Source organism: Macaca nemestrina, chromosome 5 (assembly GCF_043159975.1).
Source record: "Macaca nemestrina isolate mMacNem1 chromosome 5, mMacNem.hap1, whole genome shotgun sequence".
Lineage (NCBI taxonomy): Eukaryota > Metazoa > Chordata > Mammalia > Primates > Cercopithecidae > Macaca > Macaca nemestrina.
Window position 1 is genome coordinate 176774884 of NC_092129.1, and position 26265 is coordinate 176801148.

At 41.8% G+C, this 26265-nt stretch overlaps 1 protein-coding gene across 1 annotated transcript in view; it reads right to left on the reverse strand.

The window, feature by feature from the left end:
* Window positions 1–10831: 10831 nt before the first annotated feature.
* Window positions 10832–26265, reverse strand: part of LOC105487429 (RIO kinase 1) — a 29001-nt gene continuing 13567 nt past the window's right edge. The window contains exons 7-17 of the mRNA XM_071097672.1: window positions 25664–25776; window positions 25482–25562; window positions 24355–24441; window positions 23506–23643; window positions 23035–23138; window positions 22704–22810; window positions 17778–17843; window positions 16768–16887; window positions 15280–15333; window positions 13831–13983; window positions 10832–11194 (exon numbers count right to left, since the gene is read on the reverse strand). Coding sequence (XP_070953773.1) covers window positions 11084–11194; window positions 13831–13983; window positions 15280–15333; window positions 16768–16887; window positions 17778–17843; window positions 22704–22810; window positions 23035–23138; window positions 23506–23643; window positions 24355–24441; window positions 25482–25562; window positions 25664–25776 — 1134 coding nt within the window. The 3' untranslated portion in view covers window positions 10832–11083. The remainder of the gene's footprint in view (window positions 11195–13830; window positions 13984–15279; window positions 15334–16767; window positions 16888–17777; window positions 17844–22703; window positions 22811–23034; window positions 23139–23505; window positions 23644–24354; window positions 24442–25481; window positions 25563–25663; window positions 25777–26265) is intronic.

Below are 26265 nucleotides of genomic sequence, written 5' to 3' on the forward strand. Positions count from 1 at the left end.
AGAGTTTCACTCTTGTTGCCCAGGCTGGAGTGCAGTGGTGCCATCTTGGCTCACTGCAACCTCCGCCTCCTGGGTTCAAGTGATTCTCCTGCCTCAGCCTCCTAAGTAGTTGGGATTATAGGCATGTGCCACCACACCTGGCTAATTTTGTATTTTTAGTAGAGACGGGATTACACCATGTTGGTTAGGCTGGTCTCAAACTCCTGACCTCAGGCGATCCGCCCGCCTCAACCTCCCAAAGTGCTGGGATTGCAGGTGTGGGTCACTGCACCCAGCTTATTTATTTATTTTTTTTTTTGAGACGGAGTCTCGCTCTGCCGCCCAGGCTGGAGTGCAGTGGCCGGATCTCAGCTCACTGCAAGCTCCGCCTCCCGGGTTCACGCCATTCTCCTGCCTCAGCCTCCCGAGTAGCTGGGACTACAGGCGCCCGCCACCGCGCCCGGCTAGTTTTTTGTATTTTTTTAGTAGAGACGGGGTTTCACCGTGTTAGCCAGGATGGTCTCGATCTCCCGACCTCGTGATCCGCCCGTCTCGGCCTCCCAAAGTGCTGGGATTACAGGCTTGAGCCACCGCGCCCGGCCTGCACCCAGCTTATTTTAAAGTAAACCAAATCCTGATTGGATGAACGACAACTTCTGAAAAATGTTACTGAGGAGTTAGTTCCTCAGGAGTTCTTTAATGAGGATTAATTATAAAATCAGCCACCAAACAGGCCGGGCGTGGTGGCTCACGCCTGTAATCCCAACACTTTAGGAGGCCAAGGTGGGCGGATAACCTGAGGTCAGGAGTTTGAGACAGCCTGGCCAACATGGTAAAACCCCGTTTCTACTAAAAATACAAAAATTAGCCAGGCGTGGTGTCAAAAAATAAAAAATAAAAAATAAAAAATCAGCCACCAAACATGACCCCACTATCATCAGGGTCTGTTCATGTAATCCTTCTTTGAGGGGAATGCCTGCTGTCCTGCACAGTCTACAGTTCTGGCCCTCAGCAGCCTCTCCGCTTGCTTGAGTACAAGGTAATAATGGGAACCCAAGAGCACACCACCCTCTAGAGGAGCAAACATTATTGCAAGACCAATGAACAATTCCTATCGCAAAATTAAAACAGCACAGAGTAAAAGTTGCCTTATGAGATTATGATTCATAGAAAAAGCGTACCTGATCTGTGTGATCATCGGCATTTTCAACCCATTATTTATTTATTTATTTATTTATTTAGAGACAGAGTCTCGCTCTGTCACCCAGGCTGGAGTGCAGTGGCGCGATCTCGGCTCACTGCAAGCTCCGCCTCCCGGGTTCATGCGATTCTTCTGCCTCAGCCTCCCGAGTAGCTGGGACTACAGGCACCCGTCCCCACGCCCGGCTAATTTTTTGTATTTTTAGTGGAGACGGGGTTTCACCTTGTTAGCCAGGATGGTCTCGATCTCCTGACCTCGTGATCCACCCGCCTCGGCCTCCCAAAGTACTGGGGTTACAGGCATGAGCCACCGCGCCTGGCTATTTTATTTTTAATGAACGAGTCCTTTCAGGAGTTGTAATTCCAACCTGGCCGTTCCAAATCATTTGTTATTTTTTTTAATAACAGAATTTTAAAGAAGAAATGTTATGACCATCTAGACCAAGTTGGACTAGATAACCCAATTCTCTCAATTTACAGATGAGCAATTTCACCCGAAAGGAAAGAGGCTTGCCCAGTTCCATGGCATGTTACCAGTAACAGCCAAGAGAGGAACCTTGGACTAAAGCCAGCAACCCCATTTCCCTTGAGCAAGGTTGACAATGTCTACATGCAGAGGCAGCAGGAGACAACCTCCCAACATTGCTGTCATATTGGTACTATTTAAGGAAAAATTAGATTCGGCAAGACTAAGTACCCACTAACAATCACACCAGTCCCGTGGGGCTGGGGCAGTATTTCACGCCCTGTTGGAGGAAAGGATCATGGCAGTGTCACTGTGGGAATTTGTCAGGCTGTCAAGTAGGCAGAGGTCTTGTTTAAACTCAGGGCCATCTCTTGGAATCAATAGCTCTTTAAATTTTTCAGCTATAACATTTGGGAAGAGATGACGACGTGTGAACACATGTCTTGATTTCATAAAGCCTCCGGGCCGGGCGCGGGGGCTCACGCCTGTAACCTCAGCACTTTGGGAGGCTGAGGCGGGCGGATCAAGAGGTCAGGAGATCGAGACCATCCCGGCTCACACAGTGAAACCCCGTCTCTACTAAAAATACAAAAAAAATTAGCCGGGCGTGGTGGTGGGCACCTGTAGTCCCAGCTACTCGGAAGGCTGAAGCAGGAGAATGGCGTGAATCCAGGAGGCGGAGCTTACAGTGAGCAGAGATTGCGCCACTGCACTCCAGCCTGGGCAACAGAGCGAGACTCCGTCTCAAAAAAAAAAAAAAAAAAAAGGCCTCCCATTTTTCCATTTTGTTTTCTTTTTCTCTTCTTTTGCTCACTGCAACCTCTGCCTCCTGGGTTCAAGTGATTCTCCCCCCTCAGCCTCCTGAGTAGCTGGGATTACAGGCACCTGCCATGATGTCAGGCTAATTTTTGTATTTTTGTAGAGACGGGGTTTCACCATGTTGGCCAGGCTGGTCTTGAACTCCTGACCTCAGATGATCCACCTGCCTCGGCCTCCCAAAGTGCTGGGATTACAGGCGTGAGCCACCGTGCCCAGCCCCATTTTCTCATATTTTGTGGTGAGTTAGAATTAACTCATTAGGCAATCTTTTTTTGACTGAGCCCTTTGGATGATAGTCAAATGGTCTCACATGGTCAAGATTAAAATAGCAACATTCCTCGATTATCTTAGTCTAATTGAATCATCGTCTAATCAGTTCCATTGGCTTGAGTGCCTCCCGCACCAAGGGTCAATGACAAAACAGGCTCTGCTGCAGGGCGTAGCACCTGAGCCCACAGACCGGACTCCAGCTGCCATTGGAAAACATGGCCGCTGGTCACAGGGATGGCGTGATTAGAAGGTGCAGATCAACCCACATCGACTCCTTATTTTCATTTTTATGAATGTGAGGGGTGTGATCCATGGATCGAATAGCCTGATCTTTGTTTAGGAAACACAACATATTATTCAGTTAAGTCTTTATTGGGCATTGACTGTGTTTCAGGCACTATTCTAGGAGCAGAGATACAAGAGAAAACAAAGACAGAAATCCCTGCCCTTGTGGAGCTTACACTGTAGACAGAGGTGGAAGGTGAGGAAAGAGACAAGGTATGTATAAGTAAATTCAACATGTGAGATTAGTTTGTTAGAAGAGCTGTAGAAAAATAATGCCAGTGATCTGACAAGACATGTGGGGCCTTCGGGAAGTAGGCAGGATGGCAATTTCAAATAGAGTGGTTAGGACAGGTCTCACAGAAGTGGTATAGTTTTTTTTTTTTTTTTGAGATGGAGTCTTGCTCTGTCGCCCACGCTGGAGTGCAGTGGTGCGATCTCAGTTCACTGCAAGCTCCACCTCCCGGGTTCACGCCATTCTCCTGCCTCAGCCTCCCAAGTAGCTGGGACTACAGGTGCCCGCCACCTCGCCCGGCTAGTTTTTTTTATTTTTTTTTATTTTTTTTATTTTTAGTAGAGATGGAGTTTCACCGTGTTTGCCAGGATGGTCTCAATCTCTTGACCTCGTGATCCGCCTGCCTCAGCCTCCAAAGTGCTGGGATTACAGGCGTGAGCCACTGCACCCGGCCTTATTTTATTTATTTTTTTTGAGACAGAGTCTCACTCTATCACCCAGGCTGGAGTGCAGTGGTACGATCTCGGCTCACTGCAACCTCTGCCTCCCAGGTTCAAGCGATTCTCCTGCCTCAGCCTCCCCAGTAGTTGGGATTACAGGTGCACACCACCACACCTGACTAATTTTTGTATTTTTAGTAGAGACAGGGTTTTGCCATGTTGGCCAGGCTGGTCTCGAACTCCTGACCTCAGGTGATCCACTCTCCTTGGCCTCCCAAAGTGCTGGGATTACAGGCATGAGCCACCGTGCCTGGCTGATACTGTCTTTTAAAACAAGGATCAGGTTGGCAAAATGAATTATATCTGCATTTGTTCAATATACAAGTTCTCTTACTGCACCCACTAATAGGATATAAATTTCAGAACCAAAAGGGCATTTCATGACACCAAGCTAGGTCATTACTGGCATTATAATTCTGCCTAGACCTATTTTCTTAGCCCACATGGTTAAACCTGATGCCTAGGCAAAAGAAGTTACCTAAAAGTAGTAAGTAAAATAACAAATATATAGACACTTGTATAATATAGCACTACTATGTGATAAGCCATATTGAGTGCTCAATATACTTTAACACATTTTTAGAAAACGTTTTATTGGCTGGGTGTGGTGGATGTAATCCCAGCACTTTGGGAGGCTGAGGCAGGAGGATTGCTTGAGCCCAGACAGTTGAGGGAGGCTGAGGCATGAAGATCACTTGAGCCCAGGAGGTTGAGGGTGCAGTGAACTAAGAAGGTGCCACTGCACTCCAGCCAGGGCAAGAGAGTGAGATGCTCTTAAAATTTGTTTTTAAAAACCTTTTTGTTAGAGAAATTTTTATATACAAAAAGAGTGAGAACAGTATTATGAATCCCCACATATCCATTACCCAGCTTTAGCAATTATTAACATTCTGCAAATCTTGCTTCATCTACTGCCACTTTTCTTTAGAGAGAGGGTGGAGTATTTTAAAACAATCCCAGACATCCTATTCGTAAAGACTTCATAGATACTTGGAAGGAGCACATTTTAAAAAAATGTAACCACAATATCACTATCATATCCAATAAAATGGATAATTCCTTACTACCATCTAATATATATTTCATTTTTAACTTTCCTTATTTTTAAAACACCACCCCAATTTTTTTTACAATTGGTTTGATTTCATCAGGATCCAAATGCAGTACACAGCATGGGGATATGTGGTCTGAAACCACTTGTGCTTTTTTTTTTTTTTTGAGATGAAGTCTCTGTTGCCCAAACTGGAGTGCAGTGGCGCGATCTTGGCTCACTGCAACCTCCACCTCCTGGGTTCAAGCGATTCTCCTGCCTCAGCCTCCCAAGTAGCTGAGATTACAGACACGTGCCATCATGCCCAGCTAATTTTTGTATTTTTAGTAGAGACAGGGTTTCACTATGTTGGCCAGACTGGTCTTGAATTCCTGACCTTGTGATCTGCCAGCCTCGGCCTCCCAAAGTGCTGGGATTACAGGCGTGAGCCACTGCGTCTGGCCTTCCCTTTTTTTTTTGCCCCCCTTATGGACTCTTCCTTATTCCAGATTTGGTTGTGTCCTCATAGGATCATTTATCCTGTTCCTGTGTCCTGTATTTCCTGTAAACACCTAGTTATATCTAGTGACCACATAGTTCAGGTTCAGTGTTTTTAGGGGCAGGTGAAGTATTTTGTAGATGGTTCTATATACTTCCTTTTACATCACAACAGGAGCACCTACCGGGCTGGCTGCTCCACTTTTAATGACAAAGCAAAGGGTTCGGGTACTATCAGCCTGATCCATCCATTGCGAAGTTCCCCACCAGCTCTTCTCAGTATCCTTCACAATAATCTATGAGGGAGGTACTGCTATTACTTCCACAGTGATTACAGCATTTGCCTTCTTAATGGTGTCAGGGTCTGAGACCCTGATGCACCCAACCCCACAGTGGGAGCTGCACCTGAGGTCCAATAAAAAATAGACCCCTCTTTAGCTTTGCAGACGCCGCTGCCAAGGAAAACCCTGTACTATTAGCCATGGTCAACCCCACTGTGTTCTTCGACATTGCTGTCCACGGCAAGCCCTGGGGCCGCGTCTCCTTTGAGCTGTTTGCAGACAAGTTTCCAAAGACAGCAGAAAATTTTCGTGCTCTGAGCACTGGAGAGAAAGGACTTGGTTATAAGGGTTCCTGCTTTCACAGAATTATTCCAGGGTTTATGTGTCAGGGTGGTGACTTCACACGCCATAACGGCACTGGTGGCAAGTCCATCTATGGGGAGAAATTTGAAGAGAACTCCATCCTAAAGCATACAGATCCTGGCATCTTGTCCATGGCAAATGCTGGACCCAACACAAATGGTTCCCAGTTTTTCATCTGCACTGCCAAGACCGAGTGGTTGGATGGCAAGCATGTGGTCTTTGGCAAAGTGAAAGAAGGCATGAATATTGTGGAGGCCATGGAGCGCTTTGGGTCCAGGAATGGCAAGACCAGCAAGATCACCACTGCTGACTGTGGACAACTCTAATAAGTTTGACTTGTGTTTTATCTTCGCCCTGAGACCATTCCTTCTGTAGCTGAGGAGAGCACCCTCCACCCCATTTGCTCACAGTATCCTTGAATCTTTGTGCTCTCGCTGCAGTTCCCTTTGGGTTCCATGTTTTCCTTGTTCCCTCCCATGCCTAGCTGGATTGCAGAGTTTAGTTAAGTTTATGATTATGAAATAAAAACTAAATAACAACAACAACAACAAAAATAGACCCCCTCTTCTCACCTTTCTGATTCCTGAAACACTCCCATAGTGCTCATGGTAACATACCATAAAAAACCAACCAAACAAACAAAAAAACCCTTTATTCCCAACTTCTCTTCTGAGGGTTCCCTCCTCCTCACTGCATCTACACTCTGGCTCTCCTCTCGGGTGCCTCTTCCCTCCTGCCCTCTTCTGCCCTGTGTCATCAGACGCCACTCACTTCCCCTCCATCATGGGCATGGGTGATGTCCCCTCTTGCAGCGCACTACCCCTCACTCTGAACATTTCCAGCTTGTCTCCGATACTCTCAAACCATGCCTATCAGAACTCGAATGACTCTCCACAATTCCGCCTCGGTCCTTGCCCTTCTGGCCTTCAGTGCTTTTATCTGCTACCCTACCACAGGCACTCACGCCTGTGGCTGTATCCTAGACACCGCCAGCAAGGGCAACTTCCATACTACAACTTCCAACACCCCATTCTCTCACCGCAGCCTCTCCAACTTAGCATTCTAGCATCCTGACTCCAACAATGTTTTGGCCCCAAAGTCACTACTTTTTCACTGCCAAGTTATATGACTTATGCCAGATATATACTGTACAGAATTGGTAATGGCTACAAGTTCATCCAAAGATGACAAAAGTTAATCAGCCTTTAAACAAACCCAAACATAGCACCAATAAAAGGCAATGGAAACCTGTCTCCGAGATCTGGAGATGGCTCTGCTTTATGCCAGAAGAAACTCATCATTCTGAAAGAAAAAAAAAAAAAAAAAAGTCAAAAAGGATTTTGTGGCAGTGAGGCTGCTCTAGCTATAAGGGCCACCTCCTCACGACCATGACCAGCCAGTAACCAAAGCAGGACGTGCAGTCACACAGAAAAAGAAGCAAGCTGAAAACCAAAGTCAAGATTTCCACAAATGCAGTCAATATTCTCCAAATTCAGAGGATTCTACAACACCATCAACTGGGACTAAGATCTCTGGAAGGCATAGATGCAAGACAGTAATTCTTTCCTTATAAAACTGGCTTTAATGATTTCACACCAATATTATGGTTTCCCCTGAAACACTTAAAAGCCTTGATGTGCAAGGCAACACAAACCCAAAGGGTATGAAAGTTAAATACTCCAACTAAAATGCAGGGAATGTGACACCGTAATCCCATTTAGGAGACAGAATATGGAGAGTTCTTGGTTTTGATCCCTGTACCTGAAATCTTCATGGGAAACTATACTTAAGGAGAATGTGCTCACGCTGCCAATTCTTTTAGCTCTTCCATCAAAAAAGTAAACCTCAGAAATCAAAGTAAAGCTCTGAACACTCAAGGTCTTTATTTACGATGTGTATAGACCACTAGAGATTAGAGAGCTTATCAAGTTTTTGAAAATGAAAAGGATTTTTCAGAGATAGCATTCAGAGCCTGACATTTGAGATGTCCTTAAATTTCATTTTTACCTGCATCTGGAAGAACTTTTATTCAATCTCTTCCTTTTCTGAGCCAAAAGGTTAATGAAATCAGTCACAAAACAGGATGGGCCCACAGCCAAGAAACAAGCTGCTGGCACAGAATTAAACAGAATACTCATGAAAACGAAAGATCTCAACAACTCTTAGTGCCAAGTTATAAAGTTTTTCAACATCTTGGATCTGTCTTCATCAAGTTAGCGATAAAGCTGAAGAAAACCTGATGTTAGCCAAGAACCATGGATTCATACTTGATCAGACAGACCTGGGCAAAGATCTGCCACCATTCTCATTTCTCCACTAAAAGACCACATTCAAATGGTGGTGCTGGCCTGGAGTGGGGGTTCACGCCTATAATCCCAGCATTTTGGGAGACGAGGTAGGTGGATCACCTAAGGTCAGGAGTTTGAGACCGGCCTGGCCAACATGGTGAAACCCTGTCTCTACTAAAAATACAAAAATTAGCCAGGTGTGGTGGCAGGCACCTATAATCCCAGCTACTCGGGAGGCTGAGGCAGGAAAATCACTTGAACCTGGGAGGTGAAAGTTGCAGTGAGGCAAGATCGCACCACTGTGCTCCAGCCTGGGTGACAGAGCGAGACTCCATCTCAAAAAAACAAAAACAAAAAACAAAAAACAAAAAAGAAATGGTGGTACTTTCCGGCTGAGAAACGTTCTATTCCTAAACAGGTTTATCAAAGGAAGAATGAGTGATAGCAGCATAGGAAAGAGCTGTCATTTTGTGCTTCAAAGAAGTTATCTAGATTTCTCATAGTAAACTTTTAGAAACATCTGCATTATTTTGATGAATGAGAATCATCAACAACATATGAAATCAGATATAACTACAACCAACAAAATACTGTCCCCAGCTTTGGGCCAAGAGACCCAAACCTCACCTTTCCAAATAGAAAGTAACTGTACAACCAATAATCCATTAACCTAAAACCTGCCAAACAATCAAAAGTCAATTGTTATCAAAGTCAGCAAGCAGCCCTGCTAGTTGTCTGCCTAAGATTAGGTTCCTTCTAAGCCTTCTGATGAGGACAATAATTTCAGACAAGGTTGGCAAGAATACGATGAGTGGCTAAACCAGCCACAGCCTTACGACCCAGAATCCAAACAAGGATACGGCCGTATCAGCGAGAGGGGTATCAAAAAAGCTTTTCCCAGGTTAGAATCTTCATGACCAACTCTTGATGTTTTACAAGTCACTTCCTCCCAGTAGCAATGTAAGAGAATGAACTGCCCCACAATCCTGCCATTGCTACATCCGGCCAAGTGGCACTGATTCCAAGCTTGGAAACTGCGTGATTCAGCAAAAGATAGCGCTGAGGAGCTTGACCTCCTGAGGCAAACATACCATGTCAGAGAGTAAGACCGAAACAAACACAGGAACTGGAAGATCCTGAAGATAAACTCCCCAGAGGTGTGCAGGATTCATGTCTGCTTTTGCTTTTTCTTTCATTGTGCTAACTGTAGACTATTTCACAGGGATTATTTCTGTGTTTCATTGAAATTATATTTCACATGTTGAACTTTAAAGTCAAAATAAACACAATAAAGAGCTCAAATGATTTCCCCCAATAACCCAGTCAAATAAGCAGGACTGAACTTCAGTTTCAGTGAAAACTAGGGGTTGGTTTTTGGAAATTATTTCTAAATGCAATGACTACAATAGTCACTTCTAACATAAAATGTACCATTAAAAAAACTATATGGTAATTTCTTTTAGTATCTGTGCTATGTTGCAGTGTAAGATTTTATCTCACCCTCCTACCCTCCCCAACCCTGCTCCCACCCACAGTCTTTCCCATCACAGTAAGTGGCAGCTCCAGTCATCTCACTTGCTGCTCAGGTCAGAAACCCTGAAGTTACCCTTCACTCCTCACAATCTCATCTCTTCCCTTAGAATGTGCAACCGCTTCTCTCATGTCAGCCACCATCCTATACCAAGCCATCAGCGTCTCTTGCTTGGGTTTACTTCAATGAACATACCCACGGGTCTCCTACCCTTGCTTCCTGGTCGATTCTCCACAGAGGCCAGAGTAATCCTTTTAAAACAGAAGTCAGATCGTATCACTCCCTGCCAAAACCCTACCACAGCCGTACACTATCTGATTGCATCGACTACTTTCTCCCTTGATGATGATGTCTCAGCTCTGTTTCTGGAAGTTGTCACGTACACTCCTGCCTCAGGGCTTTGCAACTGCTGGTTGCTCTGCCTGGCATGTTCTTCCTTCCTGTTATGCACACGATTCACCTTCTTCAAGTATTTGCTCAAGTATCGGCCCGCAGTAAGGCCTTTCCAGGAACCCTATTTTAAACTGCAAACTCCTGCAAAATAGGCGCCCTCTCATCTCTGCATTATTTCTCTCCATATAATTTATCATCTGCTGATACACCACTTTTTACTTATTTTGGTTAATGTCTTATCTTCCTATCAAAATGTAAACTACTCAAAGGTAGTAATTTTTGCCTAGTTTGTTTTCTGCTGTATCCCCAGCAACTAAAATACTCAAATTTTTGATGAATGAATGAATATGCCAAATGATTGAATGTAAAAAACTTGATGAACTGAGAGGTCCTAGCTCCAAAAAGAACATTAAAGATGAAGTGTAAGAGCATTACAAATGATCACCAATATACACAAGGGCAGAGTTGCAGTGAATGATTAAATCAACAGCCAGCTGAATTGTGAGTGAAATTCCCTTTACATAAACATGGCCTTATAATCAGATGACCTCAGATGGGTCTCTGGTGTGTACAAAGAAAGCAAAACCAATTTTCCCATGAATGCCTCTGGACACTCACGTAAGAGTTATAGATATTGACATTTAAATATTTATCATGCTTCTGAAAACATATTTGTAAGAGAAAAACATATAAAAATAAAAATGTACAAAGTTCTTTATTAAAATAATAGCTTAAATAAATCCTCTGTCAACACCAGAGTCAGGGACTGGATCTAGACTCTAGAGCTTAGAGTTTTTTACATAATTACATGAAAACACTGAATCCGTCTTCACAGACAGACATGATGACAATTTGGTTAAAATCAATAAGCCATCTTCCAGACGCAGCTTAGAGTTCAGGCGAGAAAAGTAACTGATGACAATGACTGTACATAATATGGTTCTCGTTCTATTTGCCTTTTTTCGTCTTGGCTGTCTTCTCCTTTCTTTTTTTCACATGTTTAGGAATTTTGTTTTTTCTTTTCTCTCTCTGGGCTTCCTTGACCATCTTTTTTCTTTCCTGTAAAAAGCAAACAAAAAAGCCAAATTTCATTCATTTGGAGTATGCATTTTTTTTGTTTTTTGTTTTTTAGACAGGGTCTTGCTCTGTCGCCCAGGCTGGAGTGCAATGGTATGATCATGGTTCACTTCAGCCTCCACCTCCTGGGCTCAAGCAATCCTCCCACCTCAGCCTCCTGGGTAGCTGGGACAACAGGCGCACACCACCACACCTGGCTAGGTTTTTTTGGGTATTTTTTGGTAGAGATGGGGCTTCACCAGATTGCTCAGGCTGGTCTCGAACTCCTGGGCTCAAGTGATCCATCCACCTCAATCTCCAAAAATGCTGAGATTACAGGCATGAGCACCCACCTGCAGTATTCTTCTTATTATTATAACTAAATAAAATATACACACAGAAGAATAAAAGTGAGTGTAATGTAAAACAAAGAAAAGAAAATGATTATGGGTTGGTGGAGAACTTGGGGTGAAAATTGTCTTTGAGCTTGTTCTTTTTAGAGACAGGGACTCACTCTGTCACCCAGGCGGGAGGGCAGTAGCAGGATCATTGTGCACTGCAGCCTCAAGCTCCTGGGCTCAAGCAACCCTCTTGCCTCAACCTCCCTAGTAGCTGAGACTACAAGCATGAGCCACCATAACTGGCCTTGAGCTTCCTTAATAGAAATGTGAAGACAGCCAAACAGAAATATCCCTAAGAATGTTATTAAATGTTTGCAAATACTTTTCTTTACAAGTTCCATATTCTAACAGAAACAGACATTGGAAAGAGACAAAATATGTATTTCTAGTAGACATATGAGAAAATATGCTAGCAGCTGAGTATGTCCCTCAGAAGTCTTGGGACCCACATTGTATATGGTTTAAAGGATTAGACTAAGATGGAATAATAATAGTTACATAGCATTCAGTCAGCAGTGTCTCTTATGTCTATGGCTAGCAATTAAAGAAATACAAGAGTCCCTTCTTATCCATGGGGGATATATGTTCCAAGACCCCCAGTGGATGCTTAAAACAGTGGATAGTGCCAAACCCTATATATACTATGTTTCTTCCTATATATACATACCTATGATGAGGTTTAATTTATAAATTAGGCACAGTAAGAGATAATAACTAATAATAGAATAGTAACAATATACTATAATAAAAGTTATTTGAATGTGGTCTTTCTCATTCTCAAAATATCCCACAGTATCATACTCATGTGACAGTAGCTTATTCATTGGCAGATGCAGCCTCTCTGGTAATTTTTCTGTTTTTTAGTCCAAACCTATTCCTGAATCTGTTTAACTGTTCCTTACAGTAAATGGCCTGGTGTCACTCATTTCAGGGGAACTCTTGCTGAAACCTTTGAAACCTTCGTATAGGCTCAATGCTTTCCGGTGCAACATGGTGTGGTCAACTGGAAGATGTTTTTGTTTACATCTTTCACCCACAAATGTAATGCCTTTTCCATCTTAACTAAGCACTTATCACATACTATGGCCCTAACTTTTGCAGTTTGGGGTGAGATAGCAAAACCAGCACAAACATCTTTTTCCTTCTCCACAGTGTCACGGATAAAAGATTCTCATCATAGATCTCAGCAACTTCAGCATATGATTCTTTTCCTTTTCTTATTTATTTTTTTGAGACAGAATCTCACTCTGTCACCCAGGCTGGTGTGCAGTGGCATGATCAGCTCACTAGAACCTCAAACTTCTGGGCTCAAGGGATCCTCTTGCCTTAACCTCCCAAGTATCTGGGACCACAGGTGCTCATCACCAATGTTTTAACAGACAGGGTATCACTCTGTTGCCCAGACTGGTCTGGAGTGATCTGCCCTCCTTGGCCTCCGAAAGTGCTAGGATTACAGGCATGAGTTCCTTGCTAAGTCAAGAATGGTCACCTTTCCACTTAAAGGAAGACCTTTATGGCTTCTCTAAAGCACACCTGAACTTCCAACATCACTACTCTTGTAATTTATGGACATTATTAAGCAAAGTAAGGGTTACTTGCACACAAGCACCACAACATCACAGCAGCTGAACCGATAGCCAAGAAGACTACTAAATGACTAATGGGTGGGGAGTGTCGACAGTGTGAAGACGCTGGACCACGTGGTGATTCACATCCCAGGCAGGATGGAGGAGGACAGCATGAATTTCATCACACTACTTAGGACAGTGAGCAATTCAAAACTTATAAATTGTTTATTTCTGGAATTTTCCATTTAATATTTGCAAACCAAGGCTGACTGCTGGGAACTGAAACAGTAGAAAGTGAAAGCATGGAAGCGGGGACTATTATACAGTCTTTCAGATTCCAGAAACATCAAGCTGGGCTATAAGTCCCCCTGAAATGGCTCTTCAGTATTTACCCTGAGTCAACTCTAACATCACTTGTACTTCATACGAAATGTACGGAATTTAGTGCGTGCTCTCTAGGCAATGCCCAAGGTGCTCCGATGAGCAGTCCAATCTTGAGATAACGTTACCACCAAAAGTCAAGTTCACACTTAGGTATTAAAACTGTAATTAGAGGTACTTATCAATAATGTTTTCAGCCATCACAATCTAGCTAGATCCTTGAGCAAAGAGAAACAAGAGCCGCCGTGCTCCCACACTAAAGAAAAGGGGAATGTATCTCATTGCTTACTTTTTTATCAACGTCAGGGCCCGTGGTGTGTTTCTTGGGGCGGGCATGGTCTCCCTGCTCTTCAGAGTCTGTGTCAGAGCACTCAGAGCTTCCAGTATCTTCTGAATCAGAACAAGTCCTTTCCTCCACTTGATTTTCTAGGAGTGCAGGGACCTTGAAATTATTAAAGAACCATGTTATTCTAAACCATGTAATTCTAAACAACACATAAACCAAGTTATGTGTTGTTGCTAAATGTGTTAATGCCAGAATTCAGATTTTAGGCTCGCAAATACATGTTAAAAACTAACATCCTGTACTGAAACATTAAAACACCAGAATGAACATCAGGAGGGAAATATGAAAGTAGCCACTCCAAGTAAGGCTCAAGAACATACCCAAATGAAGGAACCAGGGTTTTACTGCGTGACCTAGACCAACGACAAAACCGTTCTGCTTCTTTCAGCTGATCAGGGGCATTTAGTTGGGACTGGGAAGGAGGCGAAATATACATAGAGGTAGAAAATAAAGATTTATACGGATAACTTCACAGCTGTTTTCCTGTGAACCACATTTCTAGCAATAAACTAATCCAATTGAGAGGGAAAACAATATTCAAAGAAGAGAAATTTTCACTACTTCCTGAAATTTAGCAGTTGTCTAATACAGTGCTTCCCAGCAGTTTTTAAGAGTGAGGTTTCCTTTTTATAAGGAAAAAAACAGATCTTTAGAAGTCAATTGTACAAGATTTTCTAGCTTGCTGCAATAAAATCTTCATGCTCTGGAATCCAAAGCATAACTTCCTTATGACACCTGTTATTATAACTCAGAAATGCAAAATACCAGAATTCCCCTAATTCAATTCTTTCCACAGAAAAGACATGATTTTAAGAAAGCAAACTGTGATCCTTTAAGTCTTCAATTAGGAAGATTTGAAGAAATAAAGACTGCTTTTATGACTGCCTAAGTTAGAATTACTTAATCCCTGTCCTTCTAAAATGTAAAACAAAACAAGATTGTTTTAAGAAAAAAGAACATTACAGGAATCCAGCACAGCAGGATTGCTGAACTCATGAGATTGTTCTTTAACAAGTAATATCCTGGTAGGAGACCACATTCCACAGTTTTCCTAAGCTGGTTGTAAAAACCATCAAGAAGCACAATGGCTATCATTAATAACTCCACAAATGACAACTAGAATACAAAAAGATAAATACCTCACCTGCAATTACAGAACAATTCAGAGACAGAAAAATAATTTCCAAATTTCAGTGCTATGTTTAGAAAGAACATAAAAATGGCATTTCTGAAGATGTCCACAGACTTTGAAAGCAAATATAAAATTTTAACAATATAAAATAGCATTAATTTAGTTCTAATAATATTAAATAATAAAAACAATATGACTAGAGTTTTATATCCTTTATAAGTGTTTTCACATAAACGAACAGTAATACATGTTCTTCATACCTTCTGAACTCCTGACAAATCTTTCTTCAATCCAGTGACAGTTTGGTATAGAATCTTATAACCAAAAGGAAAAAAAAATAAGGATCAACATAAAACTAGACAATGAAATATGCATATTGTACTACTAAGAACAATGTGGGTTAAATAACATCTCCTATGATTATACAAAGGTATCTAAAATTAATCTCACTGTAACACAGAAAGTTTATATTATTTCTGTCTACCAGATCTACTGGCCAAATTCAACCAGCCACCTCATAGTTGTTCTTTTTTTTTTTTTTTTTTTTTTTGAGACAGAGTGTTGCTTTGTCGCCCAGGCTGGAGTGCAGTGACATGATCTTGGCTCACTGCAACCTCTGCCACCAGGGTTCAGGAGTTTCTCCTGTCTCAGCCTCCTGAGCAGCTGGGATTACAGGCGCCCGCCACAATGCCCAGCTAATTTTTGTATTTTTAGTAGAGACGAGGTTTTATCATGTTGGCCAGGCTGGTCTTGAACTCCTGACTTCAGCTGATCCACCCACATCGGCCTCCCAAAGTGCTGGGATTACAGGCGTGAGCCTCCATACCCAGCCTTTTTTTTTTTTTTTTTTTTGAGAGACAGTCCTGCTCTATAGCCCAGGCTAAAGTTCAATGGTGCAATCTCAGCTCACTGCAGCCTCCGCCTCCCACGTTCAAGTGATTCTCGTGCCTCAGCCTCCCCAGTAGCTGGGATTACAGAAGCACGCCACCATGCCTGGCTAATTTTTGTAGTTTTAGTAGAGACGGGGTTTCACCATATTGGCCAGGTTGGTCTCGAACTCCTGATCTCAAGTGATCTGCCCACCTCGGCCTCCCAAAGGGCTGGGATTACAGGTGTAAGCCACTGCGCCCAGCCTACCTGGTAGTTTTTACAGATAAACATTTGCCATCAATTTGAAGATAGCAAACACAAAATTTCAGCCCCAATTAAGCCAAATATTATCTGCCCCACATCGAATAATTGCACTCTTCTTTAGTATACTTGTATTACACAAGTGTATTCAATTATTATTAAAGTATTTCTAATTTCACGAATACAAATTGAGGGTGAAGTTTTTTCTCTCTTGTTACATAAGGACCTATGGAATCACCTTAATTCTGTTTCTTGGCTTACAAAGCCTGAAATATTTACTATCTGGCCCTTTACCAAAAAGAAATTTTTCCTGAATGATGTATGTTAAAGAAATATATGTTAATGGACCTCATATAATAACCATTAATAGCCTAAACTTGTATCTGAATCTTGTTTCTACAATTATAACTTGTTGGACTCATTCAAATGTGTTACCTCCTCTCATAAATTCCAATGAATTCCCTTTACATTCAATGTGCACACAAGTTAACACAGTTAGTCATCTTGCTAGAAGCCAACATCCAAGATTAGGGGAACTTAAAAGGCCCGAATAGGTTTGGGACAGTCCCCTACTACTTTTGAAGAGCTGCTTGCTACACACCAACCAATCTACTTACATTATCTTGTTGGGCATTCACGGCCATGTCCTCTTCCTTCAATTTCATAATTAGGTCCATATCCCTCTCATAATGTTTTACTTCATTTAAGGTTCTAGGAATATATGCTCGCTTAAAAACCTAACAGAGAGGAAAAGCAAAATCAAAACTGTTATTCATATACTTCTCACATTCACACAGCATACTCCTTCATCAGGTTACAGGGGAATCTATATATTCATTCATCCCCAACGCTGATGCTTAGCCAAGCTGTCTGCACACACTGGTGTCCCATCTGCGATGTGGTGTCCCAAAAGTAACACTACTAATGATAGAACACTAAATTTTGCATATGACTTATTTTAAGGAGGGGGAAAAAAACAACATTAGAGCTGATTCAAGGTTATCCTTAGAATAACACTTCTCCTTCATTTGTGTTCCAAAAAGCTTTTCTGAGCAGGAGGGAAAGGGGTGGAATTACAGTTGGCAAGCGCTGACTGGCTCTGCCTTACAAAACATACCCAGCTGCTGCAGTGAAAAAGGTGGAGAGCTGCCGACAAACACAGGGCTCCTCAGAGTCAACCATTAAGAGTTGTGAGAATTTTTTAAAAAGGCTACTATGACTCCCTCACAAAAAAACACCCTGACTCATTTTTATCAAAGCATAATATTTAAAATCTACAACATTTCTAGAATCAATACTTAACTCATTTAAAAACTCACATTTGCAAACTAAAAACAGGCTTTTCCTTCTTGACTCCTACATTCTAACAGGCTCTTAAAAAATTTTCTCCATCTAGGACAACGGGCTAACAGGTTGCTGAGTGGACCAATACAGTGAAATGTAAACTATCCAACTTGGCTCACTTAAATCATTTACCATAATACATCTCAAGGAAATATTACCATCATTTGAAAAAGCTGCTTATGTATTTAAATCAAGTTTATGCTCTAGCAACATAAAACAAACAAACAAAAAAACCTCAAAACACAAGTGTTTCCAAAGGCTGTGAACAGATAATAAATTCTACCTCTTCATCCACATGATCTTGGCTAGACCTTTCCTCCTTGGTCCTTTGAGATGCTATTTCCATGGCCTTGGAAAGAAAATAAAAATGACTTTCTTTTACATTCCAACTGCAGAAAACATATCCATGTTCCAGTTTTGGTATAAACTTGTTGCAGTCTTTATAAGTATCACCTCCTCACACTTATGAAAGCATTTAGTGAGTTCTAATGGTATAAGTTACCTTTCTAGCACAGACCTCACCAAAAAGGCTGCCATCAACCCAAAAGTAACAATAAATCAAGCTCTTCTAGTCTGGGGAATCCCTAGCTTCCCCTTTTTCAAAAGTTATGGTACTTTTACTAAATTTAAATAATTAGTTTTTGCATTTAGTAAAAGCTTTAGCATTTACTAAAGGAATACAGAGACCTAAAGAATGAAAGAACCATTCCTTAAATCCTGAGCAGTGGGCAAAGGGAATTGCAAAGAAGGCTGGCTGGCTGTAAATCCTGAATATACAACTCTATTGCTGCTGCAGTATAAACCACCAAAGAAGCTCTCTGAGCAAACAATGACTGAAACGAGGGTGACAAAGATTCCAAAGGGTTCTTTTGGTTTGTAAAACTGAGTGTCTGTTCTCTTCTCTATATAGAAGAAAGGAAAAAATTGTGGGAGCAGAGTTTTTTTTTTAAGTTTAGACATGAAAATCAGTGCTTACCCGGGCGCGGTGGCTCACGCCTCTCATCTCAGCACTCTGGGAGGCTGAGGCCGGCAGATCACCTGAGATCAACAGTTTATGACCAGCCTGGGCAATATGGTGAAACCCCATCTCTACTAAAAATACAAAAATTAGGCCAGGTGCAGTGGCTCACGCCTGTAATCCCAGCACTTTGGGGAGGCTGAGGCGGGCAGACCACGAGGTCGGGAGTTCGAGACCAGCCTGGCCAACATGGCGAAACCCCATCTCTACTAAAAAATACAAAAATTAGCCAGGCATGCTGGCACGCACCTGTAATCCCAGTTATTCGGGAGGCTGAGGCAGGAGAATCGCTTGAACCCAGGAAGTGGAGGTTGTGGTGAGCCATGATCGTGCCACTGCACTCCAGCCTGGGTTACAGAGTGAGACTCCATCTCAAAACACACACATACACATACACACACAATTAGCCAGGAGTGGTGGTGGGCTCCTGTAATCCCAGCTATTGGGGAGGCTGAGGCAGGAGAACTGCTTTAACCCAGGAGATGGAGATTATAGTGAACCGAAATTGCACACTGCACTCTAGCCTGGGTGACAAGAGTGAAACTTCGTCAAAAAAAAAAAAAGAGGCCAGGCACAGTGGCTCACACTTATGATCCCGGTACTTTGGGAGGCCGAGGTGGGTGGATCACCTGAGGTCGGGAGTTCAAGACCAGCCTGACCAACATGGAGAAACCCCATCTCTATAGAAAATACAAAATCAGCTGGGCATGGTGGCGCATGCCTGTAATCCCAGCTACTCGGGAGGCTGAGGCAGGAAAATCGCTTGAACCCAGGAGGCGGAGGTTGTGGTGAGCGGAGATTGCCCCATTGCACTCCAGCCTGGGCAACAAGAGGGAACTCCATTTCCAAAAAAAAAGAAAAACAAGTTGAGGAATAAAAATGACACACTTATTTATTCCATTAAAGATGTGATTGCCTACTATGGGCCAGATATTGGGTACTTGGCAATACATGAAACTCCTGTTTCATAAAAGTTCACAATTGAGGGTGACAGAATTAAGAACTTAGTATAATAAGTGACACAATGTGACTACTTCTATTATAGCTATATGAGACTATACCTATGAAAACAATTTCTGCTGAAATCCCCCTCCAAAGAGCTTTCTAACCGGAATTTTAAAGTTCACAAGGCAGAGCAAAGTTGAGCAAAGGCAGAAATGGGAAGGTATTACAAGGAAATGGAAAAAGAGGAAAAGACAGGATAAAACCTGAAAACCTGGCCAGGTACGGTGACTTACGCCTGTAATCCCAGCACTCTGGGAGGCCGAGGCAGGTGGATCACCTGAGGTCAGGAGTTTGAGACTGGCCATGGCCAACATGGTGAAACCCTGTCTCTACAAAAATACAAAAATTAGGTGGGCTTGATGGGAGGTGCCTGTAATCCCAGTACTCAGGAGGCTGAGGTGGGAGAATCACTTGAATCCAGGAGGTGGAGGTTGCAGTGAGCTGAGATTGCACCCCTACACTCCAGCCTGGGCAACAGAATGAGACACCGTCCCAAAAACAAACAAACCTGAAAACCTATGGAGGGGCATACATGCCATGTGTTCAAAACTGTGATTCACAGACAAACATAAAAATAGATAAACTGGATCGCATCAAAATTTAAAACTTCTGTGCATCAAAGTTTGTAATCAACAGAGTGAAAAGACAAGTCAAAGAATGGGAATAAATATTTGCAAATCACCTATCTGACATATCCAGAAAATACAACTACAACTCAACAAAAAAAACCCAAACCCGATTAAAAAAAGACATGGGGTTGGACACTGTGGCTCATGCCTATAACCCCAGAACTTTGAGAGGCCGAGAGAGGAAAAAGTACTTAAGCCCAGGAGTTTAAGACCAGACTGAACACAGTGAGACCCTGTCCCAACAAAATGAAAAAGAAAAAGAAAAACTGGCTGGGTGTCATGGTGTGCGCCTATAGTCTCAGCAGGCTGAGGCAGCTGAGGCAGGGGAACTGCTTGAGTCTAGAAGGTTGAGGCTGTAGTGAGCCAGGATTGTACCACTGTACTACAGATTGGGTGACAGAGAGACCCTGTCTCTTAAATAAAAAAAAAAAAAAGACATTTCTCCAAAGAAAATATACAAATGGCCAAGAAGCACATGAAAAGATGCTCAACATCACTAGTAATCAGGGAATCACAAACCAAAACCATAATAACATACACCTCACACTCATTAGGGGGTCTCTCATTGTCAAAACAAAATAAGAAACAAAATAATAGGTATTGGTGAGGATGTGGAGATTAATAAGTGCTGGTGAGGATGTGGAGCGATTAACACCCTTGAGCACTGCTGGTGATAATGTAAAATGGTGCAGCCGCTATAGTAAACAGTATGGTGGGTTCCTTAGAAACTTGAAAATAGAAATACCACTTGATCCAGCAACTCTGCCTCTGGGTGTATATTCAGAAGAACTAAAAGCAGGGTCTTGAAGAGATATTTATACATCCATGTTCATAGCAGCATTATTCAGAATAGCCAGAAGGTATAAGCAACCTGTATGTCCATCCACAGATGAAAGGATAAACAAAATGTAGTATATACATACACTGGACTATTATTCAGCCTTAAAAGAAGAAATCCTAGGCTGGGCACGGTAGGCTCATGTCTGTAATCCCAGCACTTCGGGAGGCCGAGGCAGGCAGATCACTAGAGACCGGGAGTTCAAGACCAGCCTAGCCAACATGGTGAAACCCCATCTCTACCAAAAGTACACAAATCAGCTGGGTGTAGTGGCTTGCACCTGTAGTCCCAGCTACTTGGGGAGGCCGAGGTGGTAGAATCGCTTGAACCCGAAGGTGGAGGTTGCAGTGAGCCAAGATTGCACCGCTGCACTCCAGCCTGGGTAACAGAGTGAGACCCTGTCTCAAACAAAAAAAGAAGAAGAAATCCTGTCACATGCTACAACATGGATGAACCTTATCATACTAAGTGATATAAGTCAAACACAAAAAGACAAATACTATATGATTCCACTTATAAGAGGTACCTAGAGTAGGTGAATTCACAAAGACAGAAAGTAGAATGGTGATTGCTGGAGGATGGGAAGTTGTTACTTAATGGGTACAGAGTATCCCTCTGGGATGATGCAACAGGTGTGGAGACAGATTGTGGTGATAGTTTGTACAACAATGTGAATGTACTTAATGCCACTGAACCATACATTCAAATGGTTAAAGCAATAAATTTTTATATTATGTTTTTTACCAGAATTCTAAAAAATTATATATTCAGAAAAGCCTCTGAGGCCGGGAGTTGTGGCTCACACCTGTAATCCCAGCACTTTGGGAGGCTGAGGCAGGTGGATCACCTGAGGCCAAGATTTCAAAACTAGCCTGGGCAACATGATGAAACCCTGTCTCTACAAAAAATACAAAAATCAGCTGGGTGTGGTGGCATGTGTCCATAGTCCCAGGTACTCAGAGGCTGAGCTGGGAGGATCACTTGACCCTGCGGGGCAGAGGTTGCAGTGAGCCAAGATTTTGCCACCATGTTCCAGCCTGCGTGACAGAGCGGAATCTTGTCTCAAAAAAAAAAAAAAAAAAGGAAGAAAAGAAAAAAGAAAAAGAAAGAAAAAGAAAGGCCTCTGAGAAACAAGGGAAAAGAATTAATGACCAAAAAACTGAGTTTTCTTACTAAACTTTCACAAACTTTGACAGTCTATGTAATCTTGCCAGATAATTAAAGTAAAAAAACCTTGGCTATCAAGTTGACTCAGGAGAGGAAAGGGAAAAAAAAAAAACAAAAAAAAAAAACCTGGCTTTACCATTGGCTGTTGGCTGTTTTGCTATATTTTGGATTCTTCATCTGTTAAGTAAGAAGGAAAAGGTGTCAGGAAGCTGTCAAAATGAATAAACTACACTATGCAATCTGGGTCCCTCAGAAGTGTCAAGCAAATGCAATTACTGGTTAGCATCCCAAATCCAAAAATCAAAAATCTAAAATACTCCAAAATCCAAAACTTTTTGAGCACCAACATGATGTTCAAATGAAATGCCAAATGGAGCAGTGACGATTTTGGATTTTGGTATTTCGGATGCTCAACTAGGGTAAGTACAAGGCAAATATTTCAAAATTGGAAAAAATTCAAAATCTGAAACACTTCTGGTCCCAAGCACTTGAGGTAAGAGATACTGAACCTGTACTGCTATTTTTTATTCCTCCTTCCTCTCCCTGTCTTACCTTTGAGAGATAAGCATCCATGTTCTCATGTGTAATGGATGGATCTGTGACAAATTCAAAGAGCTCCCGCACAGTCATGACGGCAACACTGTGCTTCAGAAAGAAATCTGTCAGAAGGAAAAACGTTGATAGCTTTTATGAGGAAAAAGGTTAGTATTCCAACTACCTTATAGAGAAACAAGGAGATAAAACTACATACCATCTCCCCACAAATGGTTTAAGCGTCACTGCACCAAACAATTTAGTGAGAACATTTTATGCCAACAGCTTAACTGAGTACAAAACCAAAACAGACCAACGAGCTGTTTCGAAAATTCCCGTTTCTACTCACCATTGACGTTGGTGCAATCCTTTCTCAAGAACTCCAAGGCATGTGGGTGGTCGTGCTCCACAGACTGAGAAACGTCAATGATATACACGCCTCCAGCGTGGTACCTATGGCCAGAGACACAGAAGCTGTGGGATGGTACTACTTTACTGTTTTTTGTTTAAAATAAATTCTACTCTTAAGAGCAAGGGAAGTAATTCACAAAATGACCAAGGTAGATAAGATGAGGCCATCCTGACTAACAGATGAAAGCTGGGAGAATTTCCAAAGTCCATTCACTGTTAATGATCCAAGCGGTCAATTCTGTGACTAAGGTCACTGAAAAAAGGAATCCTATCTTATGCCATTTGGAAGCCAACAATAAAACTTCAGATGTTAGTGTGACTTCTTGGAGTGGGATTTTGTTTGTCATTTATCATTTTAAAGGACACAAAACAACTTACAGGCAGTTCTTAAGAGACAAAATACACTCACAGCATGTTAAATTCACTGAGATCTGCATGGACGAGTCTGGCATCCTGATACATTCTTCTCATGTATTGAATGACCTGCAGGTACAACTCCCGAGCCTTGGATTCTGATAACTGGACATTTTTCAAGAGTGGTGCAGGCCTTGAATGAAAAGAAAATGAACTAAGACAAAATGACCAAGAACAGCTGGGCATGGTGGCTCAAGCCTGTAATCCCAGCACTTTGGGAGGCCGAGACGGGCGGATCACAAGGTCAGGAGATCGAGACCATCCTGGCTAACACGGTGAAACCCCGTCTCTACTAAAACATACAAAAAAACTAGCCGGGCGAGGTGGCGGGCGCCTGTAGTCCCAGCTACTCGGGAGGCTGAGGCAGGAGAATGGTATGAACCCGGGAGGCAGAGCTTGCAGTGAGCTGAGATCCGGCCACTGCACTCCAGCCTGGGCGACAGAGCAAGACTCCATCTCAAAAAGAAAAAAAAAATGACCAAGAACAAGTTTTCTTGCTTCTTACTATACTGTTACATGCCTTTCTCTTCTACAACTCATCATGTGAGCTGCATGTGGGACAATCTGCCTCACTGCAGATAAACCAAGAAGGTACCAGCAAATAGATGCTTTCCCAACACACTGTCTAAGACCACCCTCCAACATAGGACTAACTTGCTCCTCATTCTGAAGCATTTTCAGACTTGAAAAGCTAGAATACATTGATAACATGTATTCACTAATATAGTGGGAAAGATTCATAAAAGAAGTTATTCAAATGGGAAATATTCACATAGTGGATAAACTCAAAGAACTTAAAAATACAGTTCTCAGAATGCAATTATTAGGGCTTCCACATACTTACACGTCATCTTTACCGATGAAACTCATGACAAGAACATGACTTCTTAGCATTATTGGTTCTGGACACGGTATCTCTGCTGTGTTTAGCCTGTGACATTGTAACAAATAAAAGGACAGCTGAAAAGTTGAAAAGGCATCTAAATAAATTACAACTGCAGGTCACAAAATTAATATGGCTGTTAAGAAATAGCACCAAGGCCTCTCAACTGTATTATAATATTTCATAAACTCTAAGATAATGTTAACTGGCACCATTATGTACCACTGAGAATGACAAAACACTAGCAACTCGACTATTACATCCCATAACCTATAATAGCCAAAGCAATTCCAGAGATGTTAAACTGAAAAAAAATGTGCATCTTACAATGGAGGAAATAAAGGAGATATGTCCACAATGTGCGTTGATTAGCCTGAAAAATGCTTAATAAAAATAGTTGGACTCACACCTAATAGCTTGTTGAACACAAAAGACTTTCAAAACGAGTAGTACTTACTCAATACTACACTATCCAATGTGTCACCTGTGTACAGCATATAAAAAGTTATAAGACATTTTTAAAAACTCCATACTTTTCAGAAAACTTGATCTCAACTAGATGAGGCCTTTACCTGATAAAAAGGTCTTAGTGCAAACAAAGAATATATAAAAGTGTCCAAAACTGGACTGAAATAAGAAAAGGAAGCCACGACAAACAAAGAGTTCACAACCTAACAAGATTAGCCCAAAACTGCAATACCTATGAAACATGACAGAGCATTATAACCACCTGATTGTGTCACTTTCCTGCTAAAATCCTTTAACAGTTCCTTATTGTCCTCAGTATAAATTGCAAATGTTTTCAATGGCTTACGAGGCCTTCCAAATGACCTAGCTTTGTGGAATAAATATGAATTGTAGCAGTATTCTTCTGCAATGGATTCTCAGAATAGAAAACAACAGAATAGGAAACAATCTCTATTTGTCCAGAAATGTGTTTCTTGTGCTTACTTCAGCAGACCTAATAGAAATGAAGGCCCTAACAAGTCCCTGCATTTGGGCAGAACCACACTGGGATCTGCTGAGAGGAAGGACTGATGTTCATGTGCAAGGCACAGGACAGACATACACACATCCCAGACAGTCACCTGATTAAGTTCCTCATTTCTTTTTCTGCCCAAGTTTTCACCATTTTCCTAGGGTTTCCTTTACAATAGCCATGACGAAATCTTGAATAAGAAAAATATTTATTATTTCAAGTATTCCATTATTGTCTTAATGTTTTAGGAAACAGAAATTAAACCAACTGGAGGGAAAAATCTGAACTTACCTGAATTCCCCACTTACATATTTATCCCGATCTTTGAACACCAAAATAGAAGTTTTATAAATTTTGATTGCTCTGCTCTCTCCATCTGCTGTGCTAGCATGGTATACATTAGCCTATTTTAAGTCAAAAACAAAAATGAAGTTTACATTAAATAACTACTTTTTCAATATATTTGATTCTAACCTCAAAAGTCAAGTGAACTGAAATAACATGCATTAAGGAATACCACTGTCTTCTGAAGATGCGAATTAAAATATAAAACATTACATCAAAAGGACAGTAAATATAGCTCCAATATACAAATACAGTCATGTACCACATAACATTTTAGTCACTGACAGGTGGCTGACTGTATTTATGAGACGATCCCATAAGATTATAACAGGTATTTTTACTGTACTTTTTATATGTCTAGATAAATATTTACCATTGTGCTGCAATTACTCCAGTATTCAGTACAGAAACCTGTTATACAGATTGGGAACTACCATATAGCCTGAGAGTGCAACAGGCTATACTATCTAGGTTTGTGTAAGTACACTCTATAATGTTCTTCACATAATGACAAATTTGCCTGATGGATTTCTCAGAAAGAATTCCCT